The sequence below is a fragment of the Lissotriton helveticus genome, chromosome 3_1 (assembly GCF_964261635.1).
Source record: "Lissotriton helveticus chromosome 3_1, aLisHel1.1, whole genome shotgun sequence".
NCBI classification, from domain to species: Eukaryota; Metazoa; Chordata; class Amphibia; order Caudata; family Salamandridae; genus Lissotriton; species Lissotriton helveticus.
In genome coordinates, this window is record NC_136061.1 from 1,886,403,041 (window position 1) to 1,886,424,880 (window position 21,840).

Below are 21,840 nucleotides of genomic sequence, written 5' to 3' on the forward strand. Positions count from 1 at the left end.
CACTTCAATGCACAATGTGGCAGGGACCATGCGGTGCCTGCCACGTTGTACATTGAAGTGCAGGGGGGTACCATAGGTACCCCCCCATGTGTGCCCCCCACCTCCCAGAATGCCTGTGGGCCCGCAACGGGCCCCTGCAGGAGATTCCTGCACCGCCACGGAAAAGCATGTTCCCGCTGCCTTCCTAATATGGATGGCAGTGTCTCACAGACACCGCCACCATATAGAACCCTTTTCCGCCCGGTCAACATGTCGACCGGGCGTAAAAGCGGCGGACGGTCTTTCCATCTGCCGCGGTCCCCCGCCATAGTAATATGGCGGGGGGAAATAGGTGGTGGCGGGGAAGGATGTCGGGCGGATCGCCACCACCCGCATGGTGGTGGCGATCTGCCCGACATCCTAATGGGGCCCATGGTTCGAAATCGGAATCGGCCCCTTAGTGTTGACTTTTGGAGAAATCTCCACAGGCACTGATTGAAATGATAGTAGCATCCTTGTATAGTTGAATGGAGGTATGTTTTTAAAATTGCAGTAATCATGGCTAATTCAAAGTCCATAATTATTTTAAGTGGGATGTAATTTGGATTTTCAGATTTCATTTTATTGAGAACTTCCAGATAGGTACTTTGAGTTTTATTTGGGAGTAAGCAGTAGATGGAGGAAATATTTCTGTTTTGGTATATGGCATGTATTGTATAAAGTTGATAAAATGGCTTTGGACAAATTTTAAATGTTCCATCTATCATCCAGGTGTTGGATTGTTGTTAAGTTATTTGCAGTGGCAAACATTATTATACGTTTTTCTGTGTTGATAATGATAATGATAATGACATTTATAAAGCGCTCAAATACCAAAAATGGTGTCTCGGCGCTAGAACCAAGAGCAAAGCCCCGACCGACTCCTCTCACTGAAACAACCAAGTTATTGTCAAAGAAAATAAATGGCTCTTTGTGATGGGTAATGCTTAGTTCTGGTGGGATAATGTTTACTTCTTGGAAACTTTTAGGGATAGGTAGGGTAGTAGTTGTTTTCCTTTTTTGTTTAATTATAACGTTTTTTAATGCATCAATGGATGGTAATTGTCCTGATGCATGTTGGGGTATTTGTGGTAGCTCTTCTTTTAATATTTCACTAGTGGGGTTGTCTGTGTCACTGCTTGCTTCTTTGATGTTTTCTAAAGCTCCTCTAATTTCTATATCAGTTATATTTGTGGGGTGGTTGGGCTCAGTGACAGATACAACAGTAGTTTCTTGAGTTATGGCTCTTCCGTAGCATTTGTTTGAATAGTACTTGCTACATTTCCAGAAGACTGGTAAATCGTTCTGCTTTTCTTGCGTATATACATAACCCATGTAACATAGGAGCATTTTTCCCTTTTGTGATACTATGAATTGTGCTCCTTCAGTCATACTGGTGTGTTTAGTGCTGAAGAGAATGTAGATATAAATAAGTTACTATGATGCAGTAAAATATTTAATTTAGAAATATATACATTTGTTGATAAATATACTTACAAAGTTGATTTAGATGTCGAAAATCATTTTCTTTTGATAGTTGGTGGCTGTTATTTTTAATTTGTAGAAGGTATATCTGTTGATATAATAAGTAAAAAATGATAAGATAATTTGAAGCACTTGTTGTAGGTGATAGGGCAATTGGGAAAGGGTTTGTTTTAATTAGATACATTATCTTTTTTCTAAGTACTCATTTTATAGACTTAATTTTTTATTTGCTTTCTTTTATTAGTTGTTGTAGATAGTTAATGTTGTGCTTGTAAGAACATGTACTGGAGATATAAATAAATTCAATTATGTTTTAATTTAATCTCATTTCGTTGTATTTTTAAGAACATTTTAGCACTATTAATCTTGTACAAAAGATTATTTACTTACTTTTTGTTTAGCTTTATTTTCTTGCTTGTTGTAGATAATTCTTCTTGTGCCTGGAAGAATCTGTAGTGGAGATATAAATAAATTAAAGTATATTTTAGTTTAATCTAATTTGGTTGTATTTTTGGGACTATTTTAGCACTTTTAATGTTGTTCAAAATATTATTTACTTACTTTTTTTTAGGATTATTTTTTTACTTGTAGATAATTCGTCTTGTGGCTTGAAGAATCTGTAGTGGACATAAAAATAAATGAAAATATTTTTTAGTTTAATCTCATTTAGTTGTATTTTTAAGAACATTTTAGCATTAATAATGTTGTAACAAAAGGTTATTTAGTTACTTTTTGTTTAGCTTTATTTTCATAATTGTAGGTAAATCTCCTTGTGGCTGGAAGAATCTGTAGTGGACATATAAATAAATGAAATATTTTAGTTTGATATAATTTAGAAGCATTATTTAGAAATTTTTAGCACTATAAAGTGTTATAAAGGATTATTTACATACTTCTTTTAGTTTAAAGTTTTCTTTAAAAATTGAGTCTTGTTATCATGAAATAAACAGGTAGCGTTTCCTCTTCTGTTTCCTTTTGCTGTTGAAGTTGAAAATTGTAACTTTTTTTTAGACTTTTATGCTGTTGTTTTAATTAGTTAGTTTCTGTTATTGGTTATTTTGGTTGCTGCTACATTTTGATTTGTTGTTGTGTTTAGTTTGAATATTTTTTGGGCTGTTTCCATATATGGACGATACTAATTAAGTCATAGTAATTTATTTTAAGTATATTTTATAATTAAAATATTATTTATAAATAATTTATTGTTAAATATTTTGGTGTTTATTTCCTAAAGTATTTATTTATTTTAATTTTTAAGTAATTTTAGAAATTCTTATATATTTTAGTGTGAATGTGTTTATAAAATATTCATGTATATGTATTAATTGTATTGTGTATGTTTGTGTCATAAATATGTGTGTTTTATATGAATTTATATGTGATAAAGTGTTTTATATTTAATCGATATTATCCTAGAATCGATATTGTTGCCTGTCTATATTTTCGTTTTCGATATTATGATTATGTGTGTATTCATTGTATACATTTCGATAATTTTAATTTCGATATTTTGTTAATCGATAATGTTAGAAAAATATTAATTTTAGCCGATATAGTGGGTTCGATATTTTGGTTTATTTTTAATTACGTATTGGTGGTTGATATTGTGGTTTTCTATATTCTGCCATCGATATTTTGTGTAGTCGAAGAACTAAGCAGTGCACTAGACAAGTTGTTCAAACAAGTCAGTGATTGATCAAACTACCCCCTCTATGGAACGATACTTTACTATCAGTTTATTTGTTTATTTATAAACATTCTGATTCTTTTAACCCAGAATTTCTTTCTAGTTGTGAGGAAAGTACTTCCGGAATTGATCTGTACAAGTGGGCAACTTGGATCACTGGGAGATCCCAACTATGGCATGAAGAAGAGAGGAGTAGTGGTCCCAGACTTTCTGACATCTTTGTATAAAAGCACAAGCCAAATATGTGACTTTCTCGTTCCACCTACTGCCTCACAGAACCAACCTGATGATGAAGCAGAGATCTGAATGGAATCTGAACCGTAATATGCACAGTATATATCACATGCCTGGCGTGGGCAGATTGGCATGTTTGGCCAGGGTGTAGCTACTATAATCTTGACTGCTCCCATTGATAGACAATCTGGTTTACTACCCACGCTGGTGAACAGTTCAAAGCAATTTTGACTGGCATTAGATATGGCTTGGTGATTTGGTTTCAGAAAGGGGAGCTTATGACCATTTAGACATTTAAATGGTGGGGTGATGATAGCCCACTAGCTGTACCTCTCCATATTACAGGCTTAGGCATGCAACCAAGGCACAGTGGCAGTCATTCCTACATTCCCCTAAAGTATATGAGGGCCCAAGTATTTTAATCATAAGAGAAGACACAAGACAAACTACATTCTTCATACGCCTTGATGTCAACAGAGCACAGCACTCTTTACTGCTAGAGTACAATAGATTTGTTACTGACTCACCTGGCTAGTGCTGGAACCTCTACTGAAAAGGAGATTCAGCAGTCCCCATTCTTTTGACAATATAGTACCCTCCACTAATTGCTCTTTTGAAATACATTGGTGAGATACATCTACCTTATAGGAGATTTGAGTCCATGCCATTACTGTTGGAAAAAGAAGAGTGATGAAGCCTGAGCAGCTTTCCCCCCAGCGTATCCATGAGCATACAGACTGGCTAAAAGAAATGGAGTATTGTAACAAGATGGTTGATAACTATTTTCCACTATACATCGGGCAACAAGACTACATGAATACTTCTTGTGTAATAGGACGACACAATACACATGATCCTATGAACAAAATGACCACCTTGTAAAACATTACTTATTAAAAAAGATTTTAGATAAGTTTTTTATTATTATAGTAGGTCTATATGTAACAATTGGCAATCTGTGTCTACCAGATAGGATGGAGACCTCCAGATACTTACCAAATCAATGGTAACCTTGCCATAAGCCCATTTTCAGACCGAAGAAGTACTATTCTAAATTGCAAATGTATACATTTAAATAGTTAAGATTGAATTTATATGCCTACCTACTGAGACTTGATGATTAAGCCTGACATATTGCTAGATTTGAGGACAAAGTCTGATGTATTGTAATGATTTCTTTGTTTGAAACTTACAGGAAGTTATTTTAATTTTTAAAAAGATAGAGAGCTCCATGGATGCAATAGTCATCGACTTAATCAATGCACTAGCTGTTCCAAGATATTGCAACCGCTAAATGTGGAGTAACATTGCTCTTATTATAGACCTAATTTCGGAGGACAATAGAAATGCAGGGAATGCAATAATGGGCAAAGGTTCCAATGCCTCGGTCGCCATCATAGATGCCGCTTTGGTCACTTACAAAATCCGCTCAGTGTAAAAAGGTGTTTTCTATAATTCAGAAAGGGTATTTCCTGATGCCCCTACGCCTTCCGGGCACTTCTCTCTTCGTCAGATCCGTATGCAATAACTGACACTCATCCTGGCTGGACAGAATTACCAATTGAAACTCCGCTCTATACTTCACAACAAAATGTGGAAATATTGACATTAATAAACAGTCATTTTTTCATCAAGCCTCAAACATATACATTGATTTCCCTATTGCGCGAATAAAACTGTAGGTGAAAAAATCAACCTTCAGATATTTTTGAAAATACTTGTCAAATTCCGAACTCTAACTTTAAAGTTTGAAAATGGGTTGCTGAAGGAATGTTTATGATGGTACCACCAACATGCAAGTGTACCTTGAAATGTAGAAACACCTAAATGGTGTTACCTGTATTCTGTAAACGTAAATAGAATATTATTTTATATGTGGTTGACTTTTGATGTCGGAAGATACATTTTTATACAATACAGAGATATGTTCAGAAACAGAATGCTCTACAGATATATTTGGAATTACCACATCTATTTTGGCTCCTAGAAGTTGATCCACTATTCCACCTTCACGTAATCCTTGGAGAGTGTCTTGTATATTATTTAGAACAGTACGGATAGCTTGACTGGTTTTTGCAGCAGTAACAATTGCAGGATTATCACGCTGCAAGAAGCCTGGTAAGAAAAAAGTAAAATCGAATCACTAATTAATTTCTAAATGAAATCCTCCACATAATAGCAGAAACTTTACCCATCAGTACAAAAAAGTTCTTTCGTGTAACAATGATGTTTTTATCGTATGTGATGTGGAGAAGAATTTAACTCCTTTCCAACTCTGCCTTCTGTCAGAGATAGTTACATACTCTAGAATGGAGTAAATTCACAACAGCAAAGGAGACTGGGGGAATAGATGCCTCCCTCATCTTCCTCTGCCTTTTGGTGCAAACAGTGTTATTCAATGGAGATTCTTCAACAGTATTGGAGGGACTTCCATTTGGGGAATGTTGGGATTGTTGAGCAAGGTGGGATTTCCCTTTTCTACCTTCCTTAGGCATGTATTTTGGCAGAAGCTATGCTAGGTCTTGGGGCGGAGCATAGGAAAGAGTGTAGCAATGGGCTTTATCATGGGACTGGGGGGCATATTATCAAGGGGGTTTATCTCCGCTTTTTTGGCTTTAAAAGACAAGAAAGCGGAGAATAAATGTTCTCCCTATTACCTAGCTGTCGCTAACACCAGTTAGCGACAGCTAGTAGGAGATAGCGACCATCTTGTGCCCCACTTTGCATGTCAGTGATATTTATCACTAATGACATGCAAAGTGGGCGTGCCAAGATGTTAGCGACTGTAAACAGTCGCTAACATCGCTATCTCCTATTACCAACTTTTGGAGATATTCGCGCTAAGCGCGAATATCTTCAAAAGCTAACACCTGCCCTGAGCAGTTCTTAGCCATGTTATCCAATGGGAGGTGGATAACATGGCTAAGAGCATTAGCTTGGTAATGCATGAATATCGCTGACTTTTCAGCAATATTCATGCATTGCGGCCGTTTTTTATCGCATTTGCGATAAACCTTGGTAATACCAAGGTTTATCTGCGATAAAAATCGCCGCAGCTCAGCGGTAAATATTTGTCTCTAACCAAGCAATAGCGATAATTATCGCTATTGCTTGGTAATATAATTGGTAATATACCCCTAAGTAAGCTAGTGGTTTCTGACGGTTGAAGGCAAGGGACAGTGAACAGGTACTGAAGGGATCAAGAGGGGGAAGCGTTTCCAGCACGTGGATTTAGAAAAGAGCCAGAAAGTATGTGGGGCAGGTAGCAGGCTGTCTTTAGGTAGGGGTGATGGTATCAAGAATTGCCAGTGCACTGTGGTATTGATAACTATGGGTCAGATTTTCCATATACTGCTTTCAAAATACTGAACACAATTTGTGACCTGTATTTTGGCCATCATATGCAAATAGGTAAGTTTGGAAAATGCAGAATTTGTGAGTGTGGCAAACCGATCTTCTGCATTAGTTTTCATGCAGGAGATCACAAATTGCAAATCACATGGATGGTGGCCTGCTGGGATTAGAAGACCACCAAGTGTGTGACTGCTTTTCAATAAAGTAAACATTTTTATTATTAAGTGTGCCCTGTTTTTCTTAAAGAAAAATAGGTCTGTGCTTAAAATCAAAAAGTTTAAAAAATGTTTTCCCCGCATGTTTGATAGTTGGCAATGGTTCATTGGCCCACTGTCTACAAAGTTGAATGATTCCTAAAAGGGGTTCTTTTGCAAATGGATTACCACCTCCTTTGATATCTCTACATTTTCATAGTTTTGTGACTGGGCTTCAGTTGCCTAACACTGATCTACTCGATACTGATTCGGCATTTGGAAGGGACAAGTACAACATGGCCATACTAGATACTGAATTGGTATGCATCCAAAACCCCATTTTAAGATTTTTTTTCAACTTCTAAAATGTATTTAGTACTTAACAAAAAGCATTTCAAATGTTGCAAATGCTAAATAGGAGAATTTGAAACCGTTGTGCATCTGACCCAAAATTAAATATGTTACCAATGTCTGAATCATGTTATCTTTTTGTTTAATTTCAGTTATGTGATTGTGTTTAAAATGGGTTGCTTTAACAGTAAAATGAATTAATGTATATACTTATAATCGCCTTATAGCAAAATAACGTACACACTTCTTATAGCCTTAAAGCATAGTATGAGTTGTATTTCCTACTATGCTAATAAAAAAGACATTTGAACTTGTTGAGGTCATGGACATTATCCTTTCTCTGTGTTTATTTAATCTCTACATAACAGATTTAGAAGTGCATTTCAACAATCAGGGATAGCACACATATATCTATATAGTTGATTTCATTTTATTAGATCAGACACCCTTAGGATTTTAGAGGCTGTAGGGACTGCTTTAGCACTCGTAGTGCCCAGTGCGATAATGTTTGTTGGTGCCCTCCCATCCATGGTGGAGGTGGTGATCACCTCTAGCACGGATTCCCTCAATACCACCTTTTAATTGTGCCCCTCAAGTCTCTATAATCACTCTCTTTCAGATGTATTTAATTCAATATACAGCGGCACTCATACTAGTGCAGGGTGTCAGAGCACTTTGCATCACACACATGTTACACAGAGATAATCAATCATATGTGTGAAAATAAACATATTGGAAATTTTACATAAGCCAGAGGACTACAAGGGTCATCCATCCTGGTAGGAAGTCTAGTTTGAGAGTGCTTGGTCTGGAGAAGCTCAAACTCAGAATTGAAAATGCAACACCATAGTAGAATCGATTCCTAAACAAATTAACCCTTTTTGCAACTTTAACCACATCGATGCTCGATGAGTTCCAGCCCTGTGCTGGAATATGCAAAAACCCATTATTCATGACGAGCTGGGCTCGTCATGAGCGTGCTGGGAGGCTACTGCATGACGAGCCCAGCTCGTCATGAGTGTGGAAGGGGTTAATCTATGCTCTAATCTATACTCTGCGTGTAACAAGAGGGAGAGAGAGGAGTAGATAGCTAGTCCGAGTCCCCGAGGGTTTATATGTGATTAATCAAAGAGGACTAGCTTAAGTTGACCAAAGTGTTGCAGTACTCTAATTAGTTCTGTCACGGGCAGGGCCGGACTGGTAATGCCGGGCACCGGGCAATTCCCCGGTCGGCTGGATGGGGTGGGGGCCGGTTTCATGACTGGGGGCCGGTTTGGACCCTGAGGGCTGCGTGACCGTCCGAGCAAACAAGCACAACAACTATTTCTATCTGCAGATAAAATGCATTTGCTGCTTGACCGTTATATCAGTGTCACCCAAATTTTACTACTTAGCCTCTTATTCATTAAAAATCCACCGGCATTTAATGCGCATCATACGCCGCGCGCAGCGTGCAGTGATATTTACTCCCTCTCTCTGTCTCCTGCGCCGCATCTGTGCGCCGCGGTACATATCCTTAAGGTGGGGTCAGGTCTGGAGTGTAGTGGTGATCATGCGCAAGCGCATTGGGGTTAGCGCTCGCGCAGTAAGTGCACGTGACTGCGAGGGAGAGGAGGGAGGCCACCACGCCGAGGCTGGAGCGGAGCCTGGAGACCTCATAATTTAATTATTTCTAATAGGCGGCGCCCTTAGGTGAGTGATCGTTTCGGTTTGTCCATTTGCATTTGTAATGCATGCCACCCTGATTGAATCCCTGATCAATTCATGGCCACAAGCACTCTGGGACTGGGGCGTGACGTCGCGTCGTCCCCGGGAGTGGAATTAAAAGTAAACAAGCACTTTGATTCTGAATAGTTTTCTTTTAAAGCTGTTGTATTATTTTGTAATCATAAATCAATCATCATGTATCTTGGCCATCCGAAACACTGTGGGACACAGGGGCTAACGAAATGTAAAACACGTGGGGGCCGCTGTGCTTACTTTGAGCTGTTGTTTGCAGGACTTCTTTTTGGGCACCGACATTTATTTTAATCTCATGAATCAGCGCCAATCAAAGACCTACGCATCCTTGGTAAATCTAGGCCATGCTGTGTATTTAGAGTCCCGTGCAAACGTTAAGTATTTTTGGCAATACGGTTATGCTACAAACTGTTGTGCACATCTAGGTCTGATTATGAGTGGCCCGGGTGGGAGTGCCTCTTTTAAAGTCAGACACCAGGGCGTCGGTATTTAAAACGTCCCGTAAATCATCAGCTATCACAAGTCGTACCCTAACTCTAGGGCGTGGCCTGGATGTTAATGCTGCGTGCATCAAAATCCAGACGTGCTGGTATTTATTGGATATTTTCTTCTGGTAAAGTAAAATTTAACTTGGGGAACAGTGCGATTTGCGAAGCATGTTGTAATTTCCTCAAAACTTGTAGTACTGATCCCAGTGCAAAAAGTAGGTGGTGCAGGGTTTGGAAAGAACGGGCCACACTTAATGAGGGTCAATATTTTAGGAACATACCCGCCATGAGTGATGCAGTTTATTGCATCTGTTGTGAACTAAAACAATATAGGGACTCAGAGAAATGGCTCTGCATTCTAAGAAGTTAACGTCCGGTGGTGATACAGTATGACGTAACCATGTGGCTGCATTTTTATTTTCCCCATACTTCTATACATGTAGTTTTAAAGTGCCACTTCACCCCTCGGGCACGGAGTAACAGTTGACTGCTAGTAAACTCAGTGGTACTGAATCTGTCGACCTCGCAAGGATGAAAGGCTGAGTGGCTGCACCCGTGCGCCGGGATTCTCACTTGTACCCATGAGCTGAACACAGGTTCCTGGAATGGATGCAGCAGTCCACGAGTCACCACCACCTGTGGTTCATGAACTAATGGCGGCTCTGTGGACTTCAGTAAATAAGGGGAACCCCGTAATAAATTCAACTCCTCTACTCCCTGCTTTAATGCTGTGCTCTTGAATTTGATGCCCTCGGGAGGCTGAAAGGCTAACTTGGCCAGACCAGGATATGATCTTGTGGTCTGAATGTTAACAGATGTCAGCAGAGAGGCCATTACTCACTGAGACATGTTTCATGTACTGGAGAGAGCTCTCAAAGATGGGGAGTCCAAATGGGAGCTGTCCTGTCCAGGAGGTAGGATAGATGTGGTGGCCATAAAGAGACTGCAGGGTGTCCTTAGGGCCCACAGAGAGTGGAAACAAATCCTGCAGGATGGCTCAGTGAGTTAAACTCTGAGCTATGCAGTGGTATACAGGTCCAAGTCTGAAGCCAGCAGAGCCTATTCAACCTTCCATCCTTCTTAGGATGGTAAATTGACTGTAATTGCATTGGGTAATAGCAAAGCTTGTGATGTACAAGGTGTAAGAACTACAAACGTGTGTTATGAAATTCAATATAAAAAGCAACGGTAAGATGGAATAGTAACAAGCTAGTTGCAAAGAGGAACTTTGGAGAGCAACAAACTGAACTCATTTGTCTTATGAAAATCATCTCAGAGATCATCAAGATGACAGGGATGTCACAGAGCACCTGATTAACTGCTACTTGGCCTATCTGATTTAGGGTAAAAGTCTTCTAGCAAGTGTAGTTTGCTCTCATGTTCCCTACAGTTATTGTGCTGTATTTACTCTCTATAGGTCAGTGCTCTGAAGTAACTGAAAGTACTTGTGCTGCCCCTTTCCAAGTCCCAACCATGACATGATGACACACGAACTAATAAAATATAAGCTACCATAAGAAGAGCGAATGTTACAATTGCACATCAATTTTGGCCCAGCCAGTTTTATATGGCACGTAGGAAAGTAGGATGTGCTTTCATGGTCTGGTCACCCCCACTTTTTGCTGGTGTCATTATCTTTTTCTGACTAGTCTGACTGGGATCCTGCTAATCAGGACCCCAGTCTCTGTGCTTCTTCCCTAAATTTGACATGGTGAGTACTTAGGTACACTACTGATTGGCTACTGGGATACCCATGTAAGTCCCTAGTATATGCTACTAAGGTACCCAGGGCATAGGTGCCCCAGGGGTCTCCCATGGGCTGAAGTATGTTTTATGCCACCCATGAGAGACCACTCAAATTGTGACATCAGGTCTTCCATTGCAGCTTGTGTAAGTTTGTGCTAGCGCCATTTACGTTAGATATAGGTTTCCCTATATTTAAGGTCACTACACTTAAAACCTAGCAGTCGCCCCTAAGGCCTTTAAATACGGAATGCAGGGTGCTGGGTCCTAAATTTGAGGGTGCCCCTGCATGAGCGGGGAACATCCTACACTGCTCCCCCTAGTAGTAGTTGCTCACTGTGCTTGCTCGCTACACACCCTATGGGGGCTGGTCTTACTTTTACTTTGTTCTCTCGGCATTCACTACTCATGTCTATTTTTGGTGCTCTCTGAAAGTATGTCTATGGGTACATATATGAATGGATGGGTAACCTGGTGCTCTTTAAGGTCATCATCAACTATTTACTGTGCTTTGAAAGTTGATGCAATTAAATATGTAATGAAAAATGTGCTGCAAAATGCACCATTTTGGTCTGTCTTTTTCCAAAATGTTCTTGGCGGTAGAATCACCCCCCAAGCCACCCTAGTAGTGGTCGGCGCACTTGCGCGCGACGGGCCACACTGGGGCTGGTCTGGCTACATTTGCCAGGGCTGCTTTCAGTTCCCAGTCCGGACCTTGTTGGTGTATTCATGAAGCCCTCACCCACCAACCTAGATGGTGGCATGCTTCATCATCGGGCCCACCCAGTGACACCTAGTATGTCCCGGGTGGGCTACGACGCCTGATTACAGCGGAGCTGGTATATTGCTGAGAGTGCAGTGAGTGAGGTTGAGTGAGTTGTGATTTAAAACGGCTTGGTGGTGGTCCCAGTACCCGAGGGTAAATTAAATTTTAATAACTGGGCCGTCACCAGCAGTTAAAAGTAAGGCTACAGGACGCGTAAGGGTGGCGAGTTACTGCCCCCTGCGTCCTTCAGATGGTCGACATGTTTCAGCCAGTGCCTTAGAGTATTCTGGCTTTCCTCAGGACCGTTTTTTAAAAGGTGTGGTGAAATAAAACAGACTTAGTGTTGTGGTACAGACTATGTGATACACTCACTAAGGCGTTTTTCTATATGTGAGAGGGGGATTGCCTTCTCATGCATACGCTTTGGGTTATTAGCCAAGGCTTCCTGGAGGGGATAAGGGGATGACCAGTCACTCAACCTCACTCACTGCACTCTCAGCAATATAGCAGCTCCGCTGTAATCAGGTGTCGTAGCACACCCGGGACATACTAATCTATACTCTGCCATGTGCATGCAGTTCTTTTGATGACAGTTAATAATTCACTGTTCTATATCAGAATTTTAACTTAGAAATTGCAAGTAGCTAAGGGATATCTCTTGGAAAAGCAGTAGCCCACCAACTTATTTACGTTATATGCACGTTTTGGTCTGCCTGGTACACGTTCTCTTTGTTTCCTGTTTAACCAGGAATGGCCACATGAGTGGCATAACACTTAAGGTTAATAACTCATTGGCACCTATCAATGTGTTATGCCACTCATGTGGCCATTAGTTAAACATTAAGCAAAGAGGTTTATAAAAGTGATATTGTACTCCCCTAAAGAACCAACTGTTGCTCTATACTACTAGATTACCCAGGTTCTGCCGAATACTGGGTTACCCCATTAGTCTTAAAGGTACACATTCTCTGCATCAGGAACATTAATCCTGTGTTCTAATTTATGATCAGTCAAACCCTCAACTAGACAAAACTCAGATTTCTTTCAGGGAAGGACATTTATCACCGCAGTTATCTTTCCATTTTTTTATTACTTGGAAATTGCTGGAGGCAAGAACAGCCACGGCCCATGGAGGGAGTTACGGTGGGGCAGGAAGGTGGGGCAGGGAAGGGGCAGGGTGGGGGGTGCTAAAAACCGGAAAATGGATAATTGGAGGTAAGTAAGCAATTTAATTATTAAAACGAATTTCGTAGCGCGCACTGCATCGCATTTTGCGATGCAGGACGCTCTACGAAATTAGTTTTATTTATTAAATTGTTTACTTACATCCAATTATCCGTGTTCCGTTTTTTAGCACCCCTCACCCTACCCTCCCCCGCCTTCCTGCCCCACCGTAACTCCCTCCACGGGCCGCGGCTGGGCAAGGAACATGGGAGAAGGTGCTTTTTAAAACCAAAATTAAGTGGCAAACTCAGCGTCCTCTGAAGTCAGCACCCTGTGCTGGGGCACCAGTCACATCACCCTAGAGCCAGCCCTGGGAGCCATATCACATACAGTGCCCCAGAGGTGAAACAAGCATTTGTGGCCCTTTTCTGCGCCCTAGGGCAGTTGAGTAATACATAAGGGTCAGCAGATGTTGTACTGCCTCTTCTGTAATGCAGATAGTATCAGTGTACATATAGCGCTGCACCATCTAAACATGGAATTTTTCTCATTAGCATGGGGGCATGGCTTCATCCTAATGAGTGAAAAATGTCACCTCCTCGCCCCTGAGGGTGCCCTCTGTAGGCCGGTGGCTAATACTCACCTCACCTGCTTGGTGGTTTCCGCCCCCCCTTTCACATGCAGGTCATGTGCCGCCTGTACTGTGGAAGGTGGAGTGACTGCTTCAAAGAGGCACTTCACCTTTTACGCATGTGTAGGGTTATAGCTGCCCTAACTACTGTATGTATTATGTATTAGGCCGCACTGTTCTTGTTTGCACTTAGAGTACCTCAGTAAAAGTGTGCAACGCCTGGACCAAAAATTGAGCTCGCTATTACTTTGCCATGGCCATCATGTAAAGTCCTGGTTAGAGGCCCTTGGTCCGCGTCCTACAACTCCGGCCTCCAAGACTCTTCTAAAAAATGTATATTGGAACCATGTACTGGGCTCAAGGAATCAGAACACTCACAAATGGAGCTTAGACAATACATTTTTGGAACTCAAACAATCATCTTCTTTTGAAATGCATATGGATGAAATACTGCCGCATCAGGCCGACACACTTTTTATAAAATGTTTTTGGTATTTTGCGCATCAAGAATTTCATGTCTAAGTGTAAGTCTTGTGCCACTGATAATAATCTGTGCAATATGTGTAAGAATTGTGCCATTGAAAGTTAAACATTTCTGGGGGAAAGTAACAGATTTCATCCACAATGTAACTGGGTACACTCCAAAACCGGACCTCCTCGGCATAGCAAACACATTCACGGCGCCGGAGATTCAATCCGCCAACGATAGGAGACTCATTGACCTGCTCCTCACGGCGGCAACCAAGACTATCCTGTCTAACTGGAAGGATACAGGGAAGGCCACTTTCAAAGTACGGTTCAACTGGGTCACCTTCCTAAGGGGAGCAGGCAACATAACGAAAAATCGAACACCACAAGTTGGACGCGGCAATGAGATGTGGCTCTCCCTGGACAAATACCTTGCTTCGCAGAAACCGCCGTGAATGCACCATCTGGCCTGGCGTAACCCGTCTGCAAAACTCTCTGGCCATACAAACCTCTATTAACCGCACCTGTGTCCGTCCTTTCTCTCTCTTCTTCTCGTCTCCGTCCTACTTACCTCTACACACGATCTCTTCCGTCCATAGGGGGCAATGCATATGACCGGTATGTAATGACAAGGACCCAAGCAGCCTATGTATAACCAGCACACAAGCGCCGTAACAAGCCCGTATGTATTATTACCGATGCGTATGTTTACATTAACCAGTGTTGCCTTCGATCGGCTTACTCTGTACTGTTTTGTAAAAACTTCTTCTAATAAAATCTTTTGAAATCAAAAAAAAGAAAATAGGGAACATGTTTTATTAGCTTGCCCAGCATTTCAATATGCCAGAAGCGAATGGATGTGCCCTGTATGCCTTAAATCTCTGTTTTAGGTATTATTTTCCAACGTTGACAGATTTGAAATCCGACCCATCTACTTGTATAGAATTTTGTCGAATCAGATCATACGAATAGAGATAGATTTTTAAAAGCTGGTATCTATAAAGTATTTTGTTTTAATTTTGTAATTGTCTATTACACTCTTCGATGGTTTTCATTCTGTTTTTTTAAACGATTATGCGATCTTTTGCAAAAGTCAAGGATATGATTTGTATAATACTATATACAATATTTGTTATTGTGTGTGTTACAGAATAATACCCCAAAATAAAATACGTTGAGCAATAAGGTGGATCCAAGTCGAAAAACTTGGGCATCCTATTAGATTGCTTACTATACCAGAGACCTTACTTTCTGATCTTAGTAATCGAACTGAGAGGTGCTGCTTGAAATTTGGAGACACAGCTCTTGCATCACTTTTGAAAGTCTTAAGCAAAGCTTATAACAACATTATCATATTGCTATTTTGTCTTTGCTTTGCTAAACACCTGAGTACATTTGAAACGCAAACGAGTATGCATGTTATCATGCATATATCACTTCATCCTGCAATGCCTTTTCAACTCCAACTAGGATTTCTAAACTATGGTTGGAGTTTTAATTTTGAACATAAATAAACTCAGGTTTGGGGCTACTAACACTTTAGTTCTTTAATTTGGAAGAAGTTGAAAATCTCTAGGGGCCAGATGTATCAACATTGCATTTTGTGAATCTATAATAGCAAATTTTATCGATTCACTATTATAGAATCACAGAATGCAATGGATGTAGGTTTCACAAAATAAATACAGATTGCTACATATTCCTTAATAGCAAATCACAAATTGATATTTGCTATTAAGGAATACCTTCCCATTCATTCCTATGGGCCTAGGGGCCCACAGGAATGAATAGGAAGGCATTCGAAATTTTGCAAATTGCAAATGCAATTCAAGGGTTCAAGGAGGCCAAAAGGTCACCCTGATGCACCCCAAAAATGTTATGTGTGCACATGTGGTGCACACACATGCCCTAAGGGCATGTGTTTGTGCCACATGGCACTTGGAAAAATGGAAATGGGTCAATTTTTCAGAGGATTTTCAAATTAACACCAACTTGAAGTTGGTGGTAATTTGCGACTCCTTAACCTCTTCCATGTGTCGGATGGCCCCTGGCCGTCCGATGTCACGGTGAGCGTGGGTGTCTGACAGCCGGGGGCCATCTGATCGGCGCACGCATGAAACTCTGCCGCACAGCGGTGGAATTTCAGCCGCGGCGAAGCCGTTAAAGCAAGGTAGCAATTTTTAAATGCTTCCTGCATTGCATTTAGGGAATTGCAAATTGCGATTCCCTGAATGCATTTGCTAAATAGGTTATTGCAAAAATTGCAATTCCCTATTTTAAGAATGCCTTTTGGGATGATACATCCCAAAAGGCTCTTTACTGTTCGCAAACGGGCTGATTCTGCAAATCGGCCCATTTGCGACCAGTAAAAGGCTTAATTCATCCAGCCCTAAATCTCTCACCCAGCTTGATTGTGATGGTCATCCTTCGTGGTACAGGTCACCATCTAAGTGGGCTACTGACTGTAAGAGAAAATAAGCACTGACAAAGCCAATAGCTGTCAGCTTTAAATCTATTTTATGTATTGTGAGATTTGTAGAGCCCTATTTAACTGTAAAGGTGTCCTAGTACTGAGGAAAATCCACGGAGACCATACCAGTTGAGAGCAGTGACTAGGTTAGAAATACCAGTACTGGACGTCACTTTCAAATATTTATGCTGACCTTTATGAGTAAAACATACCGGTCCGTTTTTTTTTAATTTCCGTCACTAGTTTATTATTTCATTTTTTCACTAGTCGAACATTATTACTTCATAAACAAATCGTCAGTTTTTTCTGCATGTACAAAATATAAAACATGACAATTCACTACAAAAAAATGTCAATACACAATACAATTACAAATTTACAACACATCCAACTCAAATTCTGGCCAATCCATTCATCCTTCCCTCAAAACACACAAAATACACTTTGGTCCTATTGTCAGCTCTAGATTATCTGTCCATATAAATGGTTTTACATCTCATAGTTTTCTTTGGTCAGAAAAATCATATAAAAGCAGAACCCTGCTGTTCAAAAAATTGTCGCTATATTCCAATTGACAAAAGCCACCTTTTATCATTCAACTGGCCAAATTTGCGCTACAAAAAAACTATTTCAAGTTTGACACAGATTTCTTTTTTCAGACCAAGGGGGTAGCCATGGGCTGCCCATTCGCGCCGGAACTAGTGGTACTGTTTATAGGCCTATATGAAAATAAATTCATCTACAACAACAACCCTTATGCCGAATACATCACAAAGTATATGAGATACATTGATGATGTATTTTTGATCTGGTCAGGGACACAAGAAAAATTAGAGGAATTTATGCCTTGGGTCAACCAAAGGATGGAAGATATCAAATTCAGCTTTAGTTCCTCCAATAAAAACATCACTTTTCTGGATGTGAAAATTTATGCATAAGAAGGCATGTTGGGTTCCACATTGTTCCGGAAAACAACACACCGAAATAAGGCACTCCATTATACAAGCCATCACCCCAGAAGCCTTAAACAAAATTTGCCCTTTGGGCAATTTCTGCGAATTAGGCGAAATTGTTCAAATAAGGAGGAATGGTATGTTTTACTCATAAAGGTCAGCATAAATATTTGAAAGTGACGTCCAGTACTGGCAGTTGTGTTGTTCTTTTGATATATTGGGCTTAGCCTTGCTGGGTCTGAGCCACTACCCTGTGTTGTTCTTCTTAGGTTAGAAATACAACAGTTTAGGGAGAGTACGATCAGGTTTTTAAGTCCTGATGTAAAGGCAACATTTAATAGATGATGTGGATGTGCTGAGAAAGGCTGTTCCAATGTTTTACTAGAAGAATACAGAATGTTCGACAACTGGCACAGGTGCGGGAATGCCATGGGACAACAAGTATATTAGATGATGATCTGAGAAAGCAAGTGAGAGTGTTATTTTTTTAACTTGTGTTGAAGATAGAAAGTTCAGCTGCAGTGAAAAGCCCGTGGACTGTGCACAAGGAATTGAAGATATTTCTTTTAGTTACAGAACACCAGTGCAGAGAATTGAGGTAAGGGTGGCATGACAGCGTGGTGGGAGATTAAAGATTAGACGCTGCTGCATTATGGTTGCATTAAAGACACTGCAAAAGGAAAGACGACAAACTAAGGGCTTAATTTAGATATTGGCAGAATGGTTACTCCGTTGCAATGGTGATGGATATCATGTTTGCCAATTTATAAATCCCATAGGATATAATAGGATTTATGTTTCAGCGGACGGGATATCCATCTCCATTGTGATGGAGTAGCCCATCCATCGAGAGCCAAATCAGGCCCTAAGAGAGAATTGTAGTTGATCCAACATAGATTGACCGCTTTTGCTACAAGACCATGTAAGCTGTCAGGAAGAAATGGCAGAATCTTTCTGAGAAGCATCATTTGGAAGTAACAAGTGGGGAAAATCTGGCTAACCTGAGTGGTAAGAGAGAGTTTCTGATCAAAATGCAACCCAAATTTGTAGACAGACATGAAAGGAAAGGCATAGCTGAGTGGGCAAGAGATCGAGAAGCCAGGACTGAAGTTTATTTAGACTACTGACCAGAAGGATCTCGGTTTTGTCTCTGTTAGGTTTGAGGGAGCTGTAACCAATTTGGGAGACAACACTGAGAATCCACGTTTGATGTTTCCCCATGGCTGCAGGAAATTGGTCAAAGATCGTGACCAGTATTTCAGTGTTGCCTGTGTAGCAAATAAGGTTGAAGCAAATGTATGACGTTACAACGTATACATTTACAACGCGTGCCTATAGTACACAGTTTTTACATCGCAATATCCTATACAACGCATCATTTTACATCGCATGCCATTACAACGCATTTTTCAAAACTACACTTAAACGCATTCCATTACATTGATCATACCATTACAACGCATACCATTACAACGTATACCATTACATTGCATATAAGGTAAGTGTTGGATAGTGTAGGGGTAAAAATTACTATTCTAACTATAGTGGGTACAACATTAGTGTAAGTGTTGGATATTTCAGGGGAAAAAAATACTATTCTAACTCCAGTCGGTGCAACAGCAGGGTAAGTGTTGGATAGTGGAGGGGTAAAAATTACTATTCTAACTCCAGTAGGTGCAACAGCAGGGTAAGTGTTGGATAGTGGAGGGGTACAAATTACTATTCTAACTCCAGTAGGTCAAACAGAAGGGTAAGTGTTGGATAGTGGAGGGGTAAAAATTACTATTCTAACTCCTGTAGGTGCAACAGCAGGGTAAGTGTTGAATAGTGGAGGGGTACAAATTACTATTCTAACTCCAGTAGGTGCAACAGTAAGGTAAGTGTTGGATAGTGTAGGGGTGCTATGCGTTGTAATGGTATGCGTTGTAATGACATGCGTTGTAGTGACATGCAATGTAATGGCTGCGTTGTAGTGACATGCGTTGTACAGAATGTTGCGATGTAATGACTACGTTGTAAATGTAGTGCGATGTAATGACTGCATTGTAAAGGTTGTTTTCCGGCTGATGCTGAAGGACTAAATTAGGGAAAGAACACAGAGATTAAATGGTGGATAGATTGACTTTGCTGATCCATGTTGACATCTGCATGCAAATGAAGGCGTAAAAAAACATGTGGGTACTTATCTGGCTATCTAGAAAGGAGTTTCCTGTTAAAAGAAACCCCATTACAAGATAAGCGCCATACATCTTTCATGACCCATGTGCATGACATGACAAGCATACTCCTTCACTATATTGAGATGTACCAGATATGGGCTGAAGGATGTTATGATTCATATTAGGAACAACTTCGTCATACCAGAAAGTTAGACGGTCAATTCAAGCAGTTCAATTAGACATTGTCTGTGCTGCCATATTTGTTTGGAAAAATCTTGGAATTGTCTTTATAGCAAGCAGATTAACGCACAGAGATGCCAAAGAAGTAATAGAGGCACAAATTTCTTAAAATGTGGATGCCCCAGTTATTTCAACCTTCCCATGCAATTAATAGCAGCACTGTCATAGGTCTCCTTGTCATCAAGCAGCGTTTTCAATGTTTGCAGCTGAGATATAAAGAGGGTTATTTAAATGGAAAAAGAAGTTAACATTATAGTCAGGCTTAGCAATCGAGAGTGTGTTCTACCCAACTATTAAGAAGCCACTTTAAAAGAAGGAGGTTCTCTTGTTTTCTGTGAGTCAAACCAATGTATTAATGCTCCTATATAGGGCATCTCTTTAGACTCGTCTCAGGGTGCTTCCTGTAGTGTCCTGCTGGACACATTCTAGTCTTTCTTGAAGTACAGCCCACACTATACACCCACCCACCACCGGCGTCACGAGTCAGGTGACCCGGTCAATAAAGGGGGCTCAAGGCCAGTTTACCAACCCACTACCTGGTGTCTGTGTCTCCCTGATCTGTGCAATGCTGGCCTAGTGCCCAACACTACATTGGTGACGAGGCAAATGCTGTACCACGCGTGCCACAGCAAAATCAAACATCAGGAAAAAGGGGGAGAGAGCTGCCTCTCCAGAAGGCACCCCCCGGGAATGGCGCCGGCCGCCGAGAGGGCGTGTGCCGAGCCCTGGGCCTGCCTGCTGACAAGAAGGTGACCGGGAGCCTAACCTGCACCTCTCGGACCTGCCATGGGCCACCCTGCCCTGTGAAGTGCCCCGAGGGAATGAGCGCGCCGAGCGGAGCCCACCTGCATCGGTCGCAACAGCAGGACGACGGAGCGGCCCAGCGGGAGCCCAATCCGCACCCAGGACCGCCCAGCGCAGGAGAAACAGCGGACCGACCGGAGCCCACCCGCGTAGGCCGCAACTGAGCCCCACCATGGCGAAGCTCTCTCGGAGCCCACCCGCTTGGCAAGAGTGGCCCGTAGGCCGGAGGTGAGCCCGGGTGCTGAAAAATACCTGGGGGCCACGCAAGCCTGAAGCGACCCCCCTTATGATCGTACATTTAAGCGGAGCCCACCCGTAGTGAAGCGCGACACGGTCCGTAAGGCGGGTGCTTACCACGCATGTCCAAAATTAGACTTACCTGGGAAGGGGTGGCGTCTTGCTCCTTATGTATGGGGTCCCCAGTGGCTCCAGCCCTCTGTACAGTCCATGAGAAGCCGGTCCTACAACCCAAAAAAAAAAAACAATAGCAACGCTGCCATCTAGTGGCCTTTCTCTAGTACTACAAAGTAGGAGGGAAGAAACAAGCCTGCGACAAGACAAAGGAACAGCAGTACAGGACAAGCTGTTCCTCAGGGCATGAATGGAGGTAAAGAGCACCAGTGCAAAGCACATTAAGGAAAGCAACACTGGACACTAAGGCACAAGGAGTACTACCACGTACAGCCAAGGATGCACCAAGGGAATGCACTGTAACGCTAATTACAGTGGTGCCAAGACACTACCCCGAGACTAGGAGAGCTGACAAGGCGCAAGAGCACAGCCACGCCCGAATGGCACCAAGTCATCACACAACCCGGGGGATAAGGGGATAGTGCCGGAACGCACCAGAAATGCAAAGAACACTCAAGAGAACGTGCAGCAAGTGCGCCC

At 41.4% G+C, this 21,840-nt stretch overlaps 1 protein-coding gene across 2 annotated transcripts in view; it reads right to left on the minus strand.

Moving 5' to 3' along the window:
* LOC144823936 (sperm-specific sodium:proton exchanger-like) overlaps window positions 1-21,840 on the minus strand; it is an 8,804,346-nt gene that overhangs the window by 1,890,684 nt on the left and 6,891,822 nt on the right. For both annotated transcript variants that reach the window (XM_078682870.1, XM_078682871.1), the window contains one exon: window positions 5,391-5,539. In XM_078682870.1, coding sequence (XP_078538996.1) covers window positions 5,391-5,539 — 149 coding nt within the window. The remainder of the gene's footprint in view (window positions 1-5,390; window positions 5,540-21,840) is intronic.